Source organism: Podarcis vaucheri, assembly GCF_965113315.1.
Source record: "Podarcis vaucheri genome assembly, chromosome: 5".
Lineage (NCBI taxonomy): Eukaryota > Metazoa > Chordata > Lepidosauria > Squamata > Lacertidae > Podarcis > Podarcis vaucheri.
Window position 1 is genome coordinate 18,244,571 of NC_138763.1, and position 19,443 is coordinate 18,264,013.

The window sequence follows — 19,443 nt, forward strand, 5'->3', positions numbered from 1 at the left end:
TGTGCTTCACCCTCTCCTCTCCTGCCACTTTACTCCAAACTGTACCCAAAGTTGCTTCTCCACTTCTCCATCACCCCCTGCCAATGTTCAGAGGAGAATTTTCAAGTGCAAATGTATGTATTTCAGTCCTAGTATAGCTCTTCTCCACCCTGCATAACACACACTTTCATTATACAACTGATCAATGCTACAAGAGGGGTGTCTTCTTCTTCTTCTTCTTCATCTGCCCACTCGCCTACTCCCCAAACAGCTTGACCGACCCTAAACACAGGTTATGCTGGGATGTCGGTTTCATTAACGCCGGGAAGCAGACCTCACATTACGGATGTGCCAAATGGCTCTGCAGCTGCATCCATTATTTACCATGAAACCATTAATTACCAGCGGCAAAACAGCACTGCTGATCATTGATGCCAGGAACTCCAGCACGGTAATTTCCATCAGTAGAAAAGAAAATTAAGTTATGTTGGGAGTGTCTTAAATGGCCATTCAGAATAAATATTGCTGGCGGCTTGTGACTGCAGACATCGTCCCTGCATGAGGATATGAAAATGTCTCCATCACCTTTTTAACACGGCGTAGGAGTCTGTATTCGCTCTGCCTTTCAAATGGATCTTTGATTTATGGGTGCGATAAAGGCGCTGGTGATAGAGCATAAGGGGGAAAAAAGCTTTACTTTGTCAGAGAAACTGCATTTGTGGAAGGAAGGTGGCTGTTCTTTTGGAACTGAATATTGTCCACTGAGTGGAATCTTAAAAGTCCAGTTCTAAATGAGTTTATGTGGGATGTGATACAGAAGTAGCAGTCAAATACAACATTCCTTGTTTTCCTAGAGTGGACATGCAGGGGGGTGTTTGATTCAACCAGTCGGAACTTCCTGTTTCCTCCTGGGCTGAGACATACTTCCTCTTGCATGTGACTAGACGTGGGCGTGACCTTACGTGTCCAGGTAACAAAAAGGACAAGGTACGCAGCCATCTCTCTCTCTTTGACTCCCTCCTTCGTTGGACCAGCAGCTTTATGGCTAGAGATGCTCTGTTGGCTTTCAGAGGACAAAGGGACTATCTCCATATGGGATAGACCCACATGTATATACTTTGTAACTAAGTCTGCCTTCAGGGATCCAACTGTGAACTGATGATGTGAGTAAACTTCTTTTATATACTTTAAACAAGATTGTGGCGTATTCATTCTTTTAAGAGGGATATAAGGGGACTTATCAGGAATCTAATGGTAAGAGGCTTAAACAAGCCTGCAGTTTACTCATAAGGAAGTCCTGTGTAGTTTAGAACAGGGGTTGAGAACCTCAGACCCAGAGGCCAAATGCTCCCCTTCAGGCCTCTCTTACCTGGAACTCTCTGCAAGCCACAGCCCTCGCTGGTCCTGCTTTGAACCCTAAGCATTTTTGCCTGGCTGGAACAGGTCCTTGAACTCTGCCAATGCCTCTTGCTTGTTTGGCTAGAGTGGGTGAGTGGGTGTTGAAAGCAGCCTACTGTACAAAGTTAACACTTACAAGTGGAAAGAGGTTTGTTGCCTGCAGGCTTTCTATAGGCATCTGGCTGGCTACTGTAATAACAGGGTGCTGTAGTAGATGGACTTTGGGCCGGATCCAACAGAGCTCTTATTATGTTCCTATCCACCACAACCCCAAGACCTGTCTATATGGTCATAACCCCACTAGTGTATATCAGAAGGTCGGCAGTTCCAATCCCCATGACGGGGTGAGGAGCTGTTGCTCTGTCCCAGCTCCTGCCAACCTAGCAGTTCAAAAGCATACTAGTACAAGTAGATAAATAGGTACTGCTGTGGTGGGAAGTTAAATGACGTTTCCGTGCACTCTGGCTTCCGTCACAGTGTTCTGTTGTGCCAGTATCGGTTTAGTCATGCTGGCCATGTGACCCGGAAAGCTGTCTGTGGACAAACGCCGGCTCCCTCGGCCTGAAGCAAGATGAGCGTTTCAGCCCCATAGTAGCCTTTGACTGGACTTAACTGTCCAAGGGTCCTTTACCTTACCTTTACCTATATGTTATGACAGGGTGTTTTATTCCACTTCTCATTGCTCATTCTTTTAACACTTGCTTACATCGAACGTAATATATCTTGCGTTTGCAAATACATTACAATTCCTTCCTTCCAGAGCCAGTGTGGTGTAGTGGTTAAGAGCGTTGGACTCGTAATCTGGTGAACCGGGTTCGCGTCTCCGCTCCTCCACATGCAGCTGCTGGGTGACCTTGGGCTAGTCACACTTCTCTGAAGTCTCTCAGCCCCACTCACCTCACAGAGTGTTTGTTGTGGGGGAAGAAGGGAAAGGAGAATGTTAGCCGCTTTGAGACTCCTTCAGATAGTGATAAAGATGGGATATCAAATCCAAAGTCGTCGTCTTCTTCTTCTTCTTCTTCTTCTTCTTCTTCTTCTTCTCCTCCAGTCCCCTGAAGACAGCAGAATGGCTAGTTGGATAAGGATTTGTGATGCTGGGAAGGTACCCCCCTTCCAAAAGGGAGGGTGTACTCTGAAAATAGCAGTTTATTGGATGAGGTTATTCTGGAAACAAAATCTAAGTGAAGATTTCATTGGGTTGGGGGAGGGATAATTCATAAAAGGGAACGGAAGCAATTTGACTATGCATTATTAAACTTCCTTTCCAACAATTCAACAGCTCAAGGAACTACCGAGCATTCTGCAGTACAATGAGGAGAGCTGTACTTCCATGCCTTCTGCTTGCTGTCACCGGAATCCACCTCACCAGAGGCCATACCTCCCAACCTGTGGCTGAAAGCACTGCACGCTTGGCAGGGGATTTGTCCCGGGTTCTTTCTGTCTCCCGGAAAAATGAGAACATTCTCTATTCTCCACTTGGAGTTTTGTTGGCCCTCGGGGCAATCCACTTAGGAGCCAAGGGAAAAGCACGCGATGAGATCAGGCAACTTCTCAACCTGCAAGGAAATGATGGTGAGTATCCACACCAGCTTTCTCAAACCTGGTGCTCCCCTTTCCCTCCACCTCCTGTTTTAGACTGCAACTTTCATCAGACCCAGCCAGTGTAGCCATCCAATGTTTGGAATCAGAATGATCTGTCTAGCTACCTGCTCTTCTTGAGTTTTGCTGTTGTTTTTAGTTTGCTAAGTTGCATGGTAACAGTTAAATCACTTTTGTTTTTTACGTTGAATTTTGTATCTGTAAGCAAACGGAGGGGGGAAGTGGGATGTAAATGCAATAATAATAAATGGAATAATAAATAATCATTGGTGTATGCACAGAGACAAATAGGTTATTTTTTTAAAAAATTATATACTACTTGTAGTGAACCACTTTGACTAATTTCGATACAATATGGAAACCAACTACTGACACACAATAAAATCATTTTTTTTAAAGACAAAAAACCCTCTGTTCCAATTCCCCTCTGCCTGGTTTTGTATGCCACACACTTCAACTGTCAGTGAGCATTCTGTGGCTACTGGATAGGCTCAGTCCTCAATGGAGAGGGGTTTGTTTTGTTTTTGCACAGGGTCCTCCTCAATTATTTTGTCCTTCAGACCTTGAAGTTCTGCCCAACCTGCTGCCCATCTGGTGATAGCTCTTTCTTGTGCCTGAATGGTGTTGTTTCGGCTACAAAAAGATCCATGTTCAGAGAAAGCATTCCCTTGCCTCCCAGAAAGAACATACAGTGGTACCTCAGGTTAAGTACTTAATTCGTTCCGGAGGTCCGTACTTAACTTGAAACTGTTCTTAACCTGAAGCACCACTTTAGCTAATGGGGCCTCCTGCTGCTGCTGCGTCGCTGGAGCACGATTTCTGTTCTCATCCTGAAGCAAAGTTCTTAACCTGAAGCACTATTTCTGGGTTAGCAGAGTCTGAAGCATATGTTGTTGGCTATTTACAGTTTAGTAGCGCTGCAGAGAGCTTGCTGGGGAGACCATGCATTAAAAAGGGACTCAAAAATAACTTAAACAAGGTTTTAATAACAAAAACAAAAACTCCTTATACACTAAATACATCAACAACAAACCAGACCCAACCACCAACCCATCCCCCAGGGTAATGGGAGAGCTAGGTGCTGCTCCTTATATACTATACCCAAATGCTGACACAGCTTAATCAATACAACTCAGCAGCACCTGCTATGTTTCACAGCTGTAAAGCTGGGTCTCGTTAGTTTGCTCTGGCCCTTGCTCTGGCTCCTTAAAGACATACACATCGGGTGGAACAATGATGAACCTTTACATTTAAAGAAACCATTCAACATATGTAACCTGAAGCATATGTAACCCGAGGTACCATTGTAGTGGCAAAGTCAGTCTGGCTCCATCCACTGGTCAGTGTGGGAGCAATTATTCCAATACTCGTTTTCCTCTTCCCTTCTTATTCCTTTTACATCTTATTTATTAGATTGTGATCATGTGGGCAGGGATGCCCTCATCTTTTAATATGTGCACAGTGCTTAGAAAAAATAAAGTGCTTTATAAGTACAAAAATCAACAACAACATGTTGCTCCACTTCTCGCTTTGGGCCTTTTCAAATCCCAAGTGTTCTGCAAGAGTATGTTCATCCATAGAAAACGTAGATATCACCAAAGTTCTCTGAGGTTTCTCACTGTGAGTGACTTGCACAGTGGGGAGGTCTAAGCCCTACCTCTTGTCTGTTGGCACGCAACATGACATTTTGCTTTCCGTATCTTGTGCAGAAGCAAAAGCAAACAAAAGCAACATTGCCTCCTATGAAGCTAAAAGGTCTGATAACTGAAGGCTGCTTTCAAATGCAAGGTCTAAGAAAATGCAATAACTGGATATAATTGTTTGTATCTCAAATGCAGTCTGGGCAAAATGAAACCTACAAATCAACCCCAGTGTGCAAGGAACACATTTGCCATAGCTTAGTTTACTTTTTGAAAAAAAATAATCCTTTGACATCTATGGCAAATAACTTAAAAAACAAAACCTAAAGACAGATGGGCATCTTTGCGGCATTTCTTTTAGCCCTTTCACTGAAGATGTAAATCCACCCATTCAAGCAGATGATTGCCTACTATTATGGTTCATTTTCCCCCCTTTAGAAAATACATTAAATAAACCCTCTTTCCTCTAAATTCCTCCAAATGCCCTGCTATCAATCACGGAGACAAAAGGAAGGTCTCTGGAACGCCTGTGCAGTACATGCAATCACACGATCTAGTGATGGAACAGGCTTAATGCTTGATTGGCTTCACACTGCTGTTTTTGTAAAAATGCCGCTCTTCGAGATATAAAGAGGGGCATGAAAGAGATCTTGGCCATGGTACCCATTTATTCTTTTCAGCAATTATCCTCCACCTCTGTCCTCTCCCCTCTCATTCACTCTCTCAGTGAGGAGGAGTGACAACCACCTTCTGCTTTACCGGTCAGATTGGATGTCTCTGGTTAGCTGTTGTCTTCTATATGTATGTGAGCTCCAGCAGGTACACAGGCATGCCAGCTGCCAATGTCAGGCATGGTTGTTGTTGTTTAGTCGTGTCCAACTCTTTGTGACCCCATGGACCAGAGCACGCCAGGCACTCCTGTCTTCCACTGCCTCCCGCAGTTTGGTCAAACTCATGTTGGTAGCTTCGAGAACACTGTCCAACCATCTCGTCCTCTGTCATCCCCTTCTCCTTGTGCCCTCAATCTTTCCCAACACCAGGGTCTTTCCCAGGGAGTCTTCTCTTCTCATGAGGTGGCCAAAGTATTGGAGCCTCAGCTTCACGATCTGTCCTTCCAGTGAGTACTCAGGGCTGATTTCTTTCAGAATGGATAGGTTTGATCTTCTTGCAGTCCCTGGGACTCTCAAGAGTCTCCTCTAGCACCATAATTCAAAAGCATCAATTCTTCGGATATCAGCCTTCTTGATGGTCCAGCTCTCACTTCCATACATCACTACTGGGAAAACCATAGCTTTAAGTATACGGACCTTTGAAGGCAAGGTTATGTCTCTGCTTTTCAAGATGCTGACTAGGTTTGTCATTGCTTTTCTCTCAAGAAGCACACATATTTTAATTTTGTGACTGCTGCCACATCTGCAGTGATCATGGAGCCTAAGAAAGTAAGGCAGTGATCCATGAAGGAGGTCAGGCATGGTAGGCTACATCAAAAGTATGTGTCCCTGTTTCCACACCTCAGTGGGTCTGCACATGTCAGATGACTAATCCATTCCACTAATCCATTCCACCTCCTTAAGTCTGGACTAAGCCTCCAGCCTTAAGTCTGGACTAAGGATTCTGAGCTCCTGTGTTCTGATTCGATACATGATGTCTAGTCACAGAACATTTCAGGATTTGGGCCTCTGCTATTGGCCCTTGACCTCTGAGTCGTAATTTGCAGCTTGGAAGTTCAGACAGCCAATCACACTGGGAGTGGGAGTGGCCCAGGCTTTCAGGAATGTATATAAGCAGTTGCTTTGCACCTATTTCCCAGTTATGTAGTTCAATGAAGGTTCTTGCCATTATCGCTGTGTCTTGCCCTGTGGGAATCCACTTACACTTCAGTGTAAACATATGAGACGGGTGTTCCACGTTGACCTGATCATTCAGATACTCAACCATGGACATTTCTCTCTTTCACACGTATGGGTCTTTCACACAAACAACAATTTTCATTGAATGCCTAGGCTATCATCTCCACAGTGGAGAGAATCAGTATCCTGTCGATTTACAAAGGCCCAGTAAACAGATTGTGTGAACTTACCCTTTTTATCATTGTGGGATATTTAAAATGCACTCAAACCAACAATTCGAGTCTTGCTAGATAGGCACATGATAGGAGCTGAAGCTCATGGAGTTTTCCTGTAGGTTTGCTAGAGAGAACACTGTGAGAGACACTCTCACTGTGCCGTGATAGGGGGAGGGCGTAGCCATAAATATTCTCTTACCTGCCTGGGCACATTCTCCTTTTCAGAGGCTAAGTCTAAGGTCCAATGCTCAGATTCCATCTTAAGCTGGACTTAGGTATGTCTCCATAACTGAATTACCATTTTAAGCCTGCCTGAACAAAGCTGCTGTATGTGTTATTTTTCAACAAGTATTTTGGATGAGAAAATGTTATCTTTACCTTTTACAAGATTGTAAAAACCATGGAGAGACCTGGTCTGAACAGAGACATTGGATTCTTATCTCATTATACATGATAAAGCTATTTTTAGCCATCTCACCCATTGCTTTTTCCTGCAAGACCAATTGCAGCTGTTAACAGTTGTCAACAGGTTTACCACACCTATCAGCCAATCACCCATTCCTACCACCCTTCTGAGTAATACCCCTCCCCACCCTCTCACTATATATAAGAGTCTGGTGACTTCTGTTTCAGTGTATCTGAAGAAGTGTGCATGCACACGAAAGCTCATACCAATAACTAACTTAGTTGGTCTCTAAGGTGCTACAGGAAGGAATTTTTAAATTTTGTTTTATCTAATAAATATATCCTCTCCTAACATTTATTCACAACCCAGTAATCATCCTATACTGGGGTATCCCAGGTGTAAAGATAAGTTATCCAGACATGATTAATAATCCATATATTTCTTTTCCCAGTTTCCTGATCTATAGCCAGACTATCTTCCTCTATCACATCATTCTTCACAAATGACTAAATATGTCTTTTAGCAGCTCAAACATAGCTTTATTTATAAGGATTCCACAAATAAATAAATCATTGTCACCTAGCAGAGAAAAATGGAAAACCGAATGCCCCAGGTCGGTGGATAGCTTGATGAATGTGTTGGCCATGTATGTGGTAGCTATGAAAAGGGCAAAATTCTTGTTAAGGATAATTAGCAAAGAGATTGAAAATAAAACTGCCAGTATTAGAATGCCATCATACAAATCTATGGTGAGACGGTACTTGGAACACTGTGTGTCCTTCTGGTCATCTCACCTCAAGAAGGATAGTGTAGAGCTGGAAAAGGGCAACCATCACGCTCAAAGGGTTGGAGCAAACCTTTGACGCTTTTTGGTTGAGGAAGAAAACGTCAATATGTGGGTGGGGGACATGATCAGGGTTGTCAATAATATGCCTGATGTGGCGAAAATGGATAGAAAAATGTTTTCCTCCCTCAATTATAATACAAAATCTTGGGCCATCAAATGAAGCTGAACTTTGGAAGATTCATGACAGAAAAAAATAAAGTTCGCTCAGTGCACAAACAATGGAGTTTGCTCCCACAAGAGGCTGTGATTGTCATAGACTTGGATGGCTTTAAAAGAGAATAAAGGCAATCAATGGTTACTAGTCATGATGACTATGTTCTGTTTCCACTGTGGAAACATTATGCCTCTGAATACCACTTGCTAGGAACGGCAAGTGGGATTAGTGCTGTTTCACCCAGATCCTGCTTTTGAGCTTCCCATAGGCATCGTACCTACGGGACCGCCTCTCCTGGTATGCCCCACAGAGGACCTCAAGGTCCATAAATAGCAACACCCTAGAGGTCTGGGCCCTAAAGAAGTTAGATTAGCCTCAACCAGAGCCAGGGCTTTTTCAACACTGGCTCCGGCCTGGTGGAACGCTCTGTCTCATGAGACCAGGGCCCTGTGGGATCTGATTTCTTTCCGCAGGGCCTGTAAGACAGGGCCTGTTCTGCCTGGCCTTTGGCTTGGAGTCAATTTGATTCTCTCCCCCACTTTCTTTTTCCTTTCTCCTCCTGTGATGAGGCTGCATTTTAATTTTAATTGTTTTAATGTTTTAATGTTGTATTTTAATCTTGCTTTTAAGTTGTATTCATTCAACTGTTTTTATTATTGGTTGTTAGCCACCCTGAGCCCGGCCTTGGCTGGGGAGGGCGGGGTATAAATAAATTTTTTGTTGTTGTTGTTGTTGTTGTTGTTGTTGTTGTTGTTGTTGTTGTTATTTCTTCCTACCCAAAAATTCAGCTTTAAAAGTCCCCAGACCTATTTGCCTGAAATCCAGCAGTTTTCTTATACAGAGGCAACCTCCTTCACATCTGCTCTTTTCAGAACAATGGTCCATAAAACACATGGGGAGATTAAGTGGTTTGCTCATCACCCACCCCAAAACTGTAATAGCTGACCTTGTAGAGAAATCAGTTATCCTTCTGAAATTTGGCAGGATTCATGCTCTCAGAAGGGGCATCCATGCCTGCAAATTCCATCCAATTGTCTCCTTGTTAATAAAAAGTTGGTGATTATACCTTAAATGCACATTTCACCACTAGAAGAAAAACCCAAATAGGAAACCCTTAAACCCTTTTTAAAGGGACATGTGACTTTAAGAGGGGAGAAGGTTCATTAGAGTACATATACGTCATTCATGAAGGAAAGATCAGGATGACTAACACATGAAGTAATTTTTTTAAAGCTTCAATATCTTCTGTAACACCAGTTCTGAAAATTGTGCAGAGAGTCGTTTTGAAAGATAAATTTATATGTCATCAGAACAGCGCTTGGATGCTTTCAGCTCACTCTTAAATTCAACAGATCTTGCTTTCTCCTTATTTAAGCTTATTTTAATCCCTGCTGGAGCTCCCGGGACTTTCTATTGCTTTAGAAATGCAACATCTGACTTGCTATATGGCAACATGAAGTGATATTAGGAGGAGTGTGAAATAATGCACTTTATCAGCCTTGTTCTTACGCAGCCCCCGTGGTATTAAATGAACAACCTGTGGCATGAAATGAGGATAATTCAGATTCAGGACCTGGGAGTCTGTCGTCAGAGAACAGGAATGCTTGCCTGTTGACAAGCTGCTGTCCCTCTCTCTGGTCTCGACTGTAGCCCAGGGCCCATTCTGCCTCTTGCTGCCTCTATGGGGTTTCTGTTGTGATGCCATCAGAACAATACTGTACTTTGGGGCAGAAGTCCAATGTCCTGCTCACCATAATGAGTGGGAGGGGACCACAGTGCACCAGGCATGACTGATCACATTTTAAAGCAATAGAGATGACCATCATAAAAGGAACCCTATAAGACCTGCACCGCTGTGTTTCTCTTATATTTTACTGGTCTATTGCTGCTGCCGTCAGCTTCCCCACACTTCTTACTCCAGCAATAAGTATGACTATAGCTCAGTTGGCAGAGCATCAGACTCTTAATCTCAAGGTTATGGGTCCAACCCCCATCTTGTGCAAAAGATTCCTGCATTGACCCTTGTTATCCCTTCCAACTCCACAATTCTTTGATTCTCTGATATGTGCTATTAGGACAGCAGTGCTGAAAAACCGTTCCTTTGTTAGAGTGGTCAGTTAATTATAGGAAAGAATGGTAGTCAGTTGATACTTAGATGAAGCCTGGTCTTTACTGAGCTTTCATTGTGATTTGTTTGTGGGGAGGTTATAAGGGAATGAATATTCATCCTGAAGTGATTGCAGGGTATTTACACATCTTCCTGTAAATAATCCGTTCACTCCACATTCTGAGGTGCATTTTCCTATCATCTTCCTAACTGCAACTAACTCATTTTTAAGTGGATTTGTTACGCCAAGGCGACAGAGCTCTCCCTTGAATTGTGCAAACCTATATTTCTGCTGTGCTCTTGAATCCCTCCTGCAAAATACTGACAGTCTGGAGGCAATATGACTTCTGAGAAAACATGCATAGGGTTGCGCTCTGCAAGCTTCCAATACTTTCTCATCCAAGTAATCTAACCCTGAGAGCATTGTCCTTGGAACTTTTCACCACTCAAGTGATGCAGAAGTTCTTATAATCTGCTTGCCGCATGGCCGGAGCCTTGGCTGCAAACTGAGCAAAAGAAAAACTACAAGTGGCAAGATGGCATAGCCATAACAATGCTATGTGAGTGTGCATGCACAGTACATTTTTAATAAAAATCATAAAATGCATTACAGCTTTTAAAGCCTAGCATATGGGTAAATGGCATCAAGCTACTTGCAGGACCAGGCATCGGATTCCCATACTCCAACCCATCCAAATAAGAGACCAATGAGGCTGGGTTTTGGGTCAAAACAGGCCACAACTTTATTGAATACAGATGAAGAGTCTCTTCCTTTAAATTCCTAGGAGTTTATCTCAGTGGAGACCTTACTTGGAAAATAAATACAACCCAGGTGGTTAAGAAAGCCCAACAGAGACTCCATATCCTCAGGGTATTGCGGAAGAATGATATCAATCAACATTTGATGATCTCCTTCTACCAGTCAACAATAGAAAGTGTCCTTCCATACTGCATAACAGTGTGGTACACTGGTTTGACATCAACTGATAGGAAGTGCCTACAGAGGGTGGTGAATACAGCATAAGATATTATGAGCTGTCCCGTGAATCTGCTGGATGAAATAGCGGAAGAAGGTTGCCTCAGGAAAGTGAGGAAAATTCTCAGGGATGATTCACACCCTGGCTGGCACTTTCTTGATCTCCTGCCCTCAGGCAGAAGATATAGAAACATGATTAGTCACACCAACAGGGTAAAGAACAGCTTCTATCTGTGGGCTGTTAGGCTGCTGAATGAAAAGATAACAACAGGGAAACTGACTTTCGGGTTTGGTGGGTGTGCGTCAGTAAACGAGGGGAATTAAGACTAAGAGAGCTGAGTGGGGGGGGGTTTCGTGTAATCTCAATGTATACAAGTTGTACAAGTGACAATAAAGTATTGCAATTTCAGTCAATGAAAGAGGTTTGGCTTGGGCATGGGGCAATCAAAATACTTCTGGCCCGCCCGCTGGAAGTGATGCGTGGTCAGTCCAGATGGGGGTTCCTAAGACTTACATCAAATAGGTGACCCCTGCAGGTGAGGAGATTTCACCCCTCCCATACCCAAGAATCTCCTGATTGTCTCCTGATGGTCTCTGCTGACTCTCCAGAGAGTAGGAGGCGTGTCCTGCCTATCTACTTATTCTGCCCAGTAACATATCTGTGTGTGAGTGAGAGACAGTCAGTCAGTATATCGGAGAAAGTGAGAGTGTTAGAGATTCTAGAGATAAGATTGCTGCTAAGTGCAGCTGCAGACTCTCAGTGTAGCATTGATTTATGCTTAGAACATTCAGCTCTGTATATAGTTTTGTATCATAGTTGTAGTTACAGAATAAAAGGAAGGTATTCTACAGAGCTGCTCTCCGAGTGGTTTATACTCTGCAAGACTCTGCAAAACTCTGCTGCAGAACGACTGTATTATTGAGACAGTGAATCTGGTGCTCTCAGCTCTAAGCTGTGAGTCCACAGCACTGTGACCTGTTCCTGAGAGAAAGAAGGTCTCTGGCGATGCTTCCCAGCTTGCCTAGCCCAGTCGGGGTTGAGGTGCATGAGTCCAGTCGGTGCACTGGCTCTAGGGCGATGCTGACAGCAGGGACCACCGTCTGGGGGAGCACCCTTGGCCCTGGCCCTGCCTAGACATGCAGACATGGACACTCCCCCCGTAACCCTTTAAAGGGAAACCCCAGAGTTTGAAGGGGCAGGCAGAGACTACAACCTCCCCTCCATCCAAAACAAAGGATTGCCCCAATGCCCAACCAGTTGTGACAATTTCTATGAGGTAGGCAAAACCACGAGGTCCATGCCAATTAGCCCGGTGGGCAAATTCCTACCCGGTTCCTTAGAGGATGGTGACCGCAATACCTCAAGCAGTGTCTCTCTCCATATGAGATCATCTTCTGAGGCCATGTGCATCCTTCAAGACTCCTGGAATAGGCATCCTTCAAGGATACATTCGTGAAGTTCGAATCCGGGAAAATTTAAGGGGCCCTTGTTAAATCTGCAAGGGCTAGGTTTCTGCAATAAAAAGAAGGAAACATTCAAGACTATTAAGAGGAGAAAATGCTGATGCGCCTTCAATAATGGAACGATTCCCGAGGATATGGCCAGTAGCTTTTATGTCCAAGTTGATGCATTTTATTAGAGGGCATGAAGATAGACAGCAAAGTAGCATGGTTGTTAAAAACTGTTCACTAGGATGATAAATAATTTGATGGCGTTGACCCATATGCTAGGTTTTAAAAATTGTAATGCACTTTAAAATTATTATTAGAAATGCACTGTGCATGCATACACAGCACTGTTATGGGGTAGCTGTGCCGCCTTGCTACTTAAAGATTTCCTTTACCTCAGTTAGGGCCAAGGATCCACCCATGCGGCAAGGAGATGATAAAAATGTCTGCACCACTTGTGGCTTGGCAGATGGCTTCTGAACTGGGTCACTCTAGCCACCTGTCTAGACTGTGTCACTGGCAGAGTTGGCCTGGTTTATAGCCAATTCATTAATTACATGGTGATCCTCCCCCCCCCCAGGAGCTCAAGGTGATACACATGGCTGCCCCCCCCCTGCCATCTCACTTTATCTTCACAGCAAACCAGTCAGGTAGGTTAGGCTGAAAGATGGTTCCTGGTTCCAATCAGAGCCACCCAGTGAACTTCATGGCTGAAAAGGAATTGAACGTGGCCTTCCCTTCCCCTAGACCAACCTTCTTCAAACCAGTGCCAGCCTTCATCAACATGGCCAGTGGCTGATGGGATATGTAGTCTAACAACAACTGGAGGGTGGGGTAAAATAAATGAATGAATGACTGTTGTTGTTTAGTCATTTAGTCGTGTCCAACTCTTCGTGACCCCACGGACCAGAGCACGCCAGGCACTCCTGTCTTCCACTGCCTCCCGCAGTTGGGTCAAACTCATGCTGGTAGCTTCTAGAACACTGTCCAACCATCTTGTCCTCTGTTGTCCCCTTCTCCTTGTGCCCTCAATCTTTCCCAACATCAGGGTCTTTTCCAGGGAGTCTTCTCTTCTCATGAGGTGGCCAAAGTATTGGAGCCTCAGCTTCAGGATCTGTCCTTCCAGTGAACACTCAGGGCTGATTTCCTTCAGAATGGATAGGTTTGATCTTCTTGCAGCCCATGGGACTCTCAAGAGTCTCCTCCAGCACCATAATTCAAAAGCATCAATTCTTCAGTGATCAGCCTTCTTTATGGTCTAATTCTCACTTCCATACATCACTACTGGGAAAACCATAGCTTTAACTATACGGACCTTTGTTGGCAAGGTGATATCTCTGCTTTTTAAGATGCTGTCTTCTCCCAAGAAGCAGGCGTCTTTTAATTTCGTGGCTGCTGTCACCATCTGCACTGATCATGGAGCCCAAGAAAGTAAAATCTCTCACTGCCTCCATTTCTTCCCCTTCTATTTGCCAGGAGGTGATGGGCCCAGTGGCCATGATCTTCGTTTTTTGATGTTGATAATGAATGACTAGCATGTCCCTATTTTCATCGCAGTAATGTTGGAGGGTTGGCACCTGTTGCTCCACCCATTTCTTCCTCTGGCGCCACACGTCACTGGCTTGTGGCCTCTGGGTGATTGCCCATGAGTTAATGCGGCCCTCAACCTGAGAAAGTTCCCCCATTCCTGCTCTGCACCATCCTGGCTCTCAGATCAATGCTAACTTAATAGATAGGGATGTTGGAGCAACCCGTCTGTTGTTTTTATCAAGGCTTTTGCAAGGCTTTTGCCTGAGTGGCTGGCTCATTTAAAAGCAAATTCGGTTCTCGGGAGAGGTGATACTGCCATTCCCCATTCTTACTCTTTCTTTGCTCCAGGTATAATAGCATTTGTGTTGTGTCTCTTCATCTTTGCTGCAGACTTACCTTAGGGAGACCCTCGGCCAGGAAGCGGGGATTATGAACGCATGTCTGTATTGGATAACTACCCTATTACACAGCTGGTTTGTGTTCTTCAAATGAAGATGTTAACTCTTAACACTTATTTTCTTCAGGTGAAGCCTTCAAGCCGCTTCAGACACTGCTCTCCGTCCCCTCAGAAGGAAAGGCATTTACATTTAATCTTGCCAATGCCCTCTACCTTCAAGAAGGATTCATGGTGAAGGAACAGTATCTCCATAGCAACAAGGAATTCTTTCAGACAGCTGTAAAGCTGGTGAATTTCCAAGATACGAAAGCTTCCGCAGAGGCCATAAGTACTTGGGTAGAAAATAAAACAGATGGTAAAAAAAAAGCTCCCTGCCCCTTTCTTACATGGATTTGCTTCCCAGTGCATGCTGGTTAGGCCTCGTTGATTTTTTCAAAGGGCAGATCTCGTGGGAACAACCATTAGGTGGATTGAGGCAAATGCCTCAGGTGGCAAAAAGTGGGTGGCCGCAGCAGCGCCTTGAGACACTGAGCCCCTGTCCATTCCCCTCTTTTGTCACACATACCCTAAGCTAGCTTGCTCTCCTCAGCTGTACTGGAGGTGGAGGACACTATCCCCATTGCCAGTGCTGAAGAAAGATGCAACTGGGGGAGGCGCCATTTTGTTATTTGCCTCAGGCGGAAAAATGCCTTGGGCTAGCCCTGGAGTTAAAAGGCACATTCACGTGAATAAAAGAGAAAAAAATATTGGGAAATTCTGTGCACACAGTGCAATTTAAGACTGTTCAAATTATCCTCCTTTAAAAAGATATTTTAGCTCCAAAATTCAGCCCAGCTTTGTATGCTCATTTCACTAATGTAATCTGACATTTTGCATATAAGCCATAATAGTAACCAAGGAGACCTAATAAGTACCACACTTATGATCCCTAAACTTCAGGTTTGTTCTAGGCATAATGCTTTTAAATTTATGTTTTTTATATATATATAGATGGAATTATTTTTGTGTCATGGTGTACCAATTAAATGCATAATTTCTTTATGAAAAGATATTTTAGTTCCACCTCCACAGTGAATCTTATAAAGCTAAAAATATGGGAATTGTCCTCTTAGGAAATTTTGCTAGTCTTAAGGAAATTCCTTTAAATTCTTACAAAAATCCCTACTGATGTATTACCAAGCAACACCCACCAAACTGGTTTGAAATTTCATTTCAACTCCCCCCCAAAATATATTTTTCCAAATATATTAATTTTGATTACACCACCAGCAAACAAACATAATATATAATTAAAACCTATCAAAATAGATATTAAAATGGACAGAGGTAAGAGCTGTTTGACAGTGTAGCAGACTCCAGTGAGAGGTGTGGACTTTCCTTCCTTGGATGGATGGCCATCTGTCATGTATGATCTAGCTTAGATCCCTGCATTGCAGAGGGTTGGACTAGATGACCCTTGGGTCCCAACTCTACACTTCTGAGATTCTATGCTATTGTTCTTATTTTATCTTAATTTGCATCCTGGACAATTAGAGAAGCAGCTAGACACAACTGACGGTCTCTTTCTGCGCAGGTAAAATCAGGAACCTCGTGGCAAGTGGAGACCTTGGTCCTTTGACTAGACTTTTGCTGGTGAATGCCCTTTTCTTCAAAGGGGACTGGAAGCAGACGTTCAAAGCAGAGGACACCAGTTTGATGCCTTTCACTAAAAGTGATGGTTCCGTGACTGAGATACCGATGATGCGTCTTCAGCTCACGGCAAAGCTTGGTAATCAGACATCCCACTTGGTTTCACATGCATATACAGTGGTACCTCGGGTTACAGACGCTTCAGGTTACAGACTCCGCTAACCTAGAAATAGTACCTCGGGTTAAGAACTTCAGGATAAGAACAGAAATTGAGCAGCGGCAGTGGGAGGCCCCATTAGCTAAAGTGGGACCTCAGGTTAAGAACAGTTTCAGGTTAAGAACGGACCTCCGGAATGAATTAAGTTCTTAACCCGAGGTACCACTATATGAGTTTGTATGAATGGATGTGTAGATTAGTCCATTTCTGCTCCGGGTTGATTTCTCATGTGTTTATTCCTAAGTCTGTTCCATATCATTTCCTCACCATGGTGTGATTCTTAAAAACAACCACCAATCTGTACAAAAATAATATCTAAACTCCTACTTAACTATGTATTTTAACACAAAATATGTATTCAATATCATTTTATCCTAAAATAGACATTTTATAAATGCATTCTGGTATGCTTCTGGAGACAAGAATTGCATCACAATCTGAAGGTTAATTATATTCCAATCTGTTTATCAGATCAACCAATTACCGTATTTGTTATAAGACGCCCAAATTTGGGGACTCAAATTTAGGAAAATGGTGGGAGATGGCACAGAGTTGTTGAGCTTTTTTTTTGGGGGGGGGGATTATCCAGGGTTGTTTAGCTTTTTTTAGAGGGGATTGCTGAAAATTGCTCACCCGTACACATTGAGAAATCTGCCTCTCATTTGTCCCATCGCCGGCAGAAGCTGCCAATCGCCCGCCCAACTGCTGGAGCATCAGCCAATCAACACCACCCATTCATTCAGCAATGAATAATATGTGCAATAGCCACTGACAGCCACGGCAGCAACCAATCAAACATCCACCCTATGCACTACCCACTTTTTAGCATGATTTTTAAGGGGGGGAAATAGTCTTATACATGGAAAAGTACAGTAGGTTCTGTAGAACTCTGAGCCTACTTGCATCAGGACCACGAGTTCCTGTGTGTTTATCTGCCTGTTGCACAAAGCTACCATTATTAGAGTCACTTGGGGCTCTTTTTCAAGGGGAACTCACAGGAACTCAGTACTGGCACCTCTCAGGTGGGTGCCATTGCCATTCTAAGAGAATGAGGCAGGTCTTCATGATGTGTTCTGGCACCTCTTTTTTTTTAATAGAAAAATAGCACTGCAGTTAATTATTGGCTATTTCCTGTGACAAGTATCACATTCTTCCTTTCTTCCTTTCTTTTTTAATTGTTAATGTCGTTTCTTTTAATCTTCTGGTGGCAGTGCACTGCATACTGTGAACCACAGCACAGAAGTGTTGGTATGACAGTGCCGTTTTAAATGTGTGGTGTTTCGCAGGGGATTTCCCCCCACGAAATGCAGACGCTTTCAAAGAGAAGTGGCAAAGCAGATCAATGGACGCTTTCCTCAAAATTGCGAAGTAGCAATAGTGACATTCCAATTAAATCATGTGCATGTACAAGACAAATAATTTCCACATCTCAAGCTCTCTGCTCGTTATTTCTGTCTCTTTCTCTGAATCTAACCTGATGTGTTAAATTAATCATGGACGGAGCATGTCAAACTCTTTCCCTTCCAAAATGAAGGACTCATGTATGCATTTCAGTTTATTAGTGAGTTTGATCCTGCCTTATAAGGCAGCAGGGGGCCTTGAACCAGGGACTCTGGCAACTGGGTGGCTGAGGTGCCCATGCACCATTGTGGTAGCTTATCAGGAGAAGTACCTGCCTCCAGGCCATTCCTGAAGATGGCAAAATGCAGCTATCAATTCAGCTGTGGTCACGTGACTCAAGTAAGCAATAAGTTTCCACTTGGTCTCATAAAGCTGTTGACTGTTCTCAGTGGTGGAAGAAGAGGCGTGTGGTGGGGGTGGACCGCCCTGGGTGTTATCCCCGAGGGGGGGTTGACATTTGGCTTGTGGTAGGCTTGGGAGTCACGGGCGAGCGTGGTGCTGTTGCCCCACGCTCCTGGCTAGAGGAGGCAGGCAAGCAGGCAGGGGACAGGACGGGAAGGAGGCAAGCGAGCAAACAAACAACCAACAGAGGGGGGTGGGAAGGGGAGAGGAAGGAAGCAGGATCGGTGGGTGTGCCTTTCATTCTGCCTGGAAGACGAGCGCCTACAGCTCCGGCTGCAGAGCGTGCATGCCGTTCCATGCACCTGAGTGGCTATCCAGTGCCTGGGAGGGTGCCCTCCGCCCCCTCGGGGGTGCTCCCCTCTCCCCTCAGGAGCACACACACCCTTGGCAGCACGGGCATATGCTCCACCACTGACTGTTCTGCCTCCTCACTCTCTAAAAATTGATACTCAGAAGTGCTCTGGCTACCTGACTTTACAGAGATGTCTAAAATGCATGCAAAATTGGAACCTGGTGGCTTGGCAGAGCATCTCTTACATAATTTAGGATGCTAAAACAGAGATAGGAGTGAACACTAGTGTTGCATATGCAAAATTCACCCTGTGTTAAAGAATGCAGAGTCAGCGCATTTTGTCTTGTCTTCAGGCCATGGTGGAAGGTGGACAGATGGGACCTGATGCCAGCCAGGGGGTCCCAGGCTGGCTCAGCCCTATCCACTTCCTGGGGGAAGGGATGAAGCTCAGTGGTAGAGCATCTGCTTTATATGAAAATAGCCCCAGGTTCAATCACTCCAGGTAGGGTTGGGACAGACTCCTGTGTGAAACCGTGAAGAGCCATTGCTGATCTGTGTAGACAATACTGAACTAGATGGACCAACAGTCTAACTCAGTATAGGCTATGGTTACCAGACATCCCCGCTTCCCGGGGACAGTCCCCGGATTTACAAATCTGTCCCCGGACAAAATCCGTCCCCGGAATGTTCCTGGATTTCATTTAATATCCCTGGATTTGTATTTTAAGTGTTGTAGATTTATTAGCAGGGAATGAATGTTGCATGATTGGTTCAACAGCACAAGACACATCATATGGGGACTTCCAGTGAGGCAAAATGGTGGGCGCCACAGCAGCGAGTAGCTCTTGAAGCCAGCCAGAGCCAACTGTGTTACCAGTCTGGCTCTGGGCTGCTGAGACTGCCGCTGCCACTGCCGAGGGGGAACCAGGGATGTCAATGGGGAACCGCTGACACC

At 44.3% G+C, this 19,443-nt stretch overlaps 1 protein-coding gene across 2 annotated transcripts in view; it reads left to right on the top strand.

The window, feature by feature from the left end:
* Positions 1-19,443, top strand: part of SERPINI2 (serpin family I member 2) — a 44,760-nt gene that overhangs the window by 2,777 nt on the left and 22,540 nt on the right. For both annotated transcript variants that reach the window (XM_082224461.1, XM_082224462.1), the window contains exons 2-4: positions 2,657-2,949; positions 14,675-14,902; positions 16,121-16,315. In XM_082224461.1, coding sequence (XP_082080587.1) covers positions 2,657-2,949; positions 14,675-14,902; positions 16,121-16,315 — 716 coding nt within the window. The remainder of the gene's footprint in view (positions 1-2,656; positions 2,950-14,674; positions 14,903-16,120; positions 16,316-19,443) is intronic.